Here is a 3,298-nt window from a genome sequence, read left to right as displayed (position 1 = left end):
AAAAACTTTTAAATTTTGTAGTATTTTTTGTTTTTTTATATTTTATTTTGTATCGAATAAAACACTTGTAGTATTTATTTATAGATTATTAATTAAAAATCGATTTTTTATATGATTACTTACGATTATTATAGTATAAGAAAGATGCATATATGTATTTGAAAAATATGTATATATGTACTTAAAATGTTGATTTTTTGTTAAAAAATTATAGTTTTTTATATAAATATTATAGTTTAAAAAAAATTGATTTTTTAAAATTTACTGTCTAAAAAAATTGCAGTTTTTTTAAAAAATAATTTTTTTTTCATTTTTTTTAATATTAAAGTTTTCCAAGAAAAAATCTGCATTTTAAAAAAATATATATATAAAAAAGTTTGATTTATTAGATTAATTTTAGGATATTTTTATTAATATTTCAAATCAAAAGTTAAAAATTATTAGATTGATGTTAGCACAATCCTTGCATTAATGCTAAGATGGTCGGTAAAAACCCGGTTTCGACCTAATCCAAATTTCAAATCGGATCGGATCCTAAGGGGACAAATATGTAAAATCAAAAATAAATTTAGTAATCGACTAATCGCTGGCCATGGTTAAAATTAATTCTGCGATTATATCGGCGAATCACCTCATTTGCATTTCGGCCTCCTTCGCCGCTCTCTCTCTCTCTCTCTCTCTCTCTCTCTCTCTCCACTTGTAGCTTCTCCGCCGCCGCAGCCTGCACCACGTGTCCATTTAAACCTAATCATCCCCATCTTTTGATCCAAATCAGTTGACCTCTTTCTAATTTGCTTGATTTTATTTTAAATTTGTTTGTGGGATGACGGATTACCGTCTTCCGACGGCGATGAATTTATGGAACGCAGATGATAACGCCATGATGGATGCGTTCATCAGCTCTGATATGTCTTCCTTTTGGGGTAATCCTTCTAGTACGGCAGCGCCGTCTGCGGTTCCTCCGGCATCGTCCTCTGCGTCCACTTCTACAAATGATCTTCATAAGATCGCAGGCGAGTCACAACCTTTTAATCAGGATTCTTTACAACAACGTCTTCAGGGGTTGATTGATAACGCTCGTGATTCGTGGACTTATGGGATCTTCTGGCAATCGTCCGCCGTGGATTACACGAGCCCCTCGTTTTTAGGGTGGGGCGACGGGTATTACAAGGGCGAGATCAACAAGCAAAAAACGACGACGTCGGTTAGTTCTTTGGCGGAACAGGAGCACCGGAAGAAGGTGCTCCGGGAGCTGAATTCGTTGATATCAGGCACACAGATGCCGGAGAACGAAGCCGTGGATGAGGAAGTTACTGATACGGAGTGGTTTTTTCTCATCTCGATGACGCAGTCGTTCGTCAACGGTAGTGGATTGCCCGGTCAGGCGATGTTCAGTAATCAACCTGTTTGGATTGCCGGCCGGGAGCCGTTATTGGCGTCGCAGTGCGAGCGTGCACGGCAAGGAGAGGGTTTCGGATTGCAGACGATCGTCTGTATTCCGTCTACAAACGGAGTTCTTGAGTTAGGTTCAACGGAGTTGATTTTTCAAAGTTCAGATCTCATGAATGAGGCCAGAGTACTATTTAATTTCAGTTATAGCCCTCCAGATTTGACGCCGATGAACCCGAGTCAGACACCCGGAGGTGATACTACTGATCCATCGTCGTTGTGGCTAACCGATCCGGTATCTTCTGCCGCCGCCGCCGCCGCCACCACCACCGTAGAAATGAAAGGTTCTGTTGATGTCACCGCTGTTCCCCCTCCGACGACTGTAATCCCATCAAACAACTCAGTCTCAAAGCAAATCTCCATCGACAACCCTAGCTGCAGCTCGTTAACCGACAACCCTAGCTCTGTGATTCACAATCCCAATCGTGAATCCATCCAAAATCAAGGATTGTTCGGGAGCAGAGAATTAAATTTCTCAGAATTCGGATCTTACGACGGAAACAGAAACGGGAATACTTCTCATTCTTGTAAGCCTGAATCTGTCGAACTCCTGAATTTTGGTGAAAGCAAGAAGACGTTCACCGGAGGAGAAGATGACAGCAACAAAAAGAAGAAACCCCACGAAGGTATGCTCTCGTTCACCTCCGGCACGGTTATTCCACCATCGGAGACTGTAAAATCCGGTGGAGCAGAGCTAGATCCATCAATCGGAAGAGAGGCGGAGAGCCGACTAGTGGTGGAGCCGGAGAAACGACCAAAAAAGCGCGGTAGAAAACCGGCAAACGGCCGGGAGGAGCCATTGAATCACGTGGAAGCCGAGAGACAAAGAAGAGAAAAGCTAAACCAAAAATTCTACGCCCTTCGAGCCGTCGTCCCCAACGTTTCCAAAATGGACAAAGCGTCTCTCCTCGGCGACGCCATTTCTTACATCAACGACCTCAAATCAAAGCTTCAAAACACAGAAACCGATAAAGAAGAACTCAAAACCCAGCTCGACGCCATGAAAAAAGAGATATTAACCAAAGACTCCCATCAATCATCTTCTTCCACCGTCTCACCACCGGAAGACTTCAAATTAACACCCACACCTAACCCAAACCACCCAAAAATCACAGATATAGACATAGATATCAAAATCATCGGCTGGGACGCCATGATTAGGATTCAATGTAGCAAGAAAAACCACCCTGCCGCCCGTCTAATGTCGGCGTTAAAGGACCTCGATCTTGACGTCCACCATGCGAGTGTGTCGGTGGTCAACGATTTGATGATGCAACAAGCGACAGTTAAAATGGGTACTCGATTTTACACTCAGGAACAGCTCCGATTAGCGTTGACTAACAGAGTATCGGATCCAAGGTAAGTTGATGATTCCTGATATGGGTAATTTTCTGATGATACCAACGAATCAGGATTTTGATTGTTGCTTCAACTTGTGTTGTTTAGTACTATCATTTAACATTCTTATTCTTCCAAGTATTTGTTAGTATACTCGTATTCTTTTTTTAGGGGTACATCTTTGATCTTTGATCTTTCATGTTGGTTGTATATAAGTTAAAAGAGGGTTAATTTGCCTCTTTTGTCTATATGAAAATCAGAGATTCTTAACCCTTGTATTACTAGCTCTAGTTATTTTTTCTAGTTTCCAATTGGCTTTCTTGATAGATTAAGGCGTGTTTATAACTTTTTTTTGGAATTTACAAAAATAAATAAATAAAATCTTTAATTCAAAAGCTTTTTTTAATAGTGAGCGAGTCATTGTTCAACCTCTTTTGAATTGAATAAAAATTTGTAATTTTTTTTATCATGTTGAGGTATAATATGTTTTCTTCTTTCCTGGTTTGTATGG

General features: G+C 40.1%; 1 protein-coding gene across 1 annotated transcript; it reads left to right on the top strand.

Moving 5' to 3' along the window:
* The first annotated feature begins 619 nt into the window (after positions 1 to 619).
* LOC145003311 (transcription factor MYC2-like) lies at positions 620 to 3,057 on the top strand. Its single transcript, XM_078962442.1, has one exon. The coding sequence runs from the start codon at positions 824 to 826 to the stop codon at positions 2,810 to 2,812; it is 1,989 nt and encodes a 662-aa protein (XP_078818568.1). The 5' UTR covers positions 620 to 823; the 3' UTR covers positions 2,813 to 3,057.
* Positions 3,058 to 3,298: the final 241 nt, after the last annotated feature.

Source organism: Lactuca saligna, chromosome 6 (assembly GCF_052625555.1).
Source record: "Lactuca saligna cultivar CGN05327 chromosome 6, ASM5262555v1, whole genome shotgun sequence".
In the NCBI taxonomy this organism is placed as follows: Eukaryota; Viridiplantae; Streptophyta; class Magnoliopsida; order Asterales; family Asteraceae; genus Lactuca; species Lactuca saligna.
Note: the sequence above shows the minus strand (reverse complement) of the source record. Positions and strands in the feature narration are given on the sequence as shown.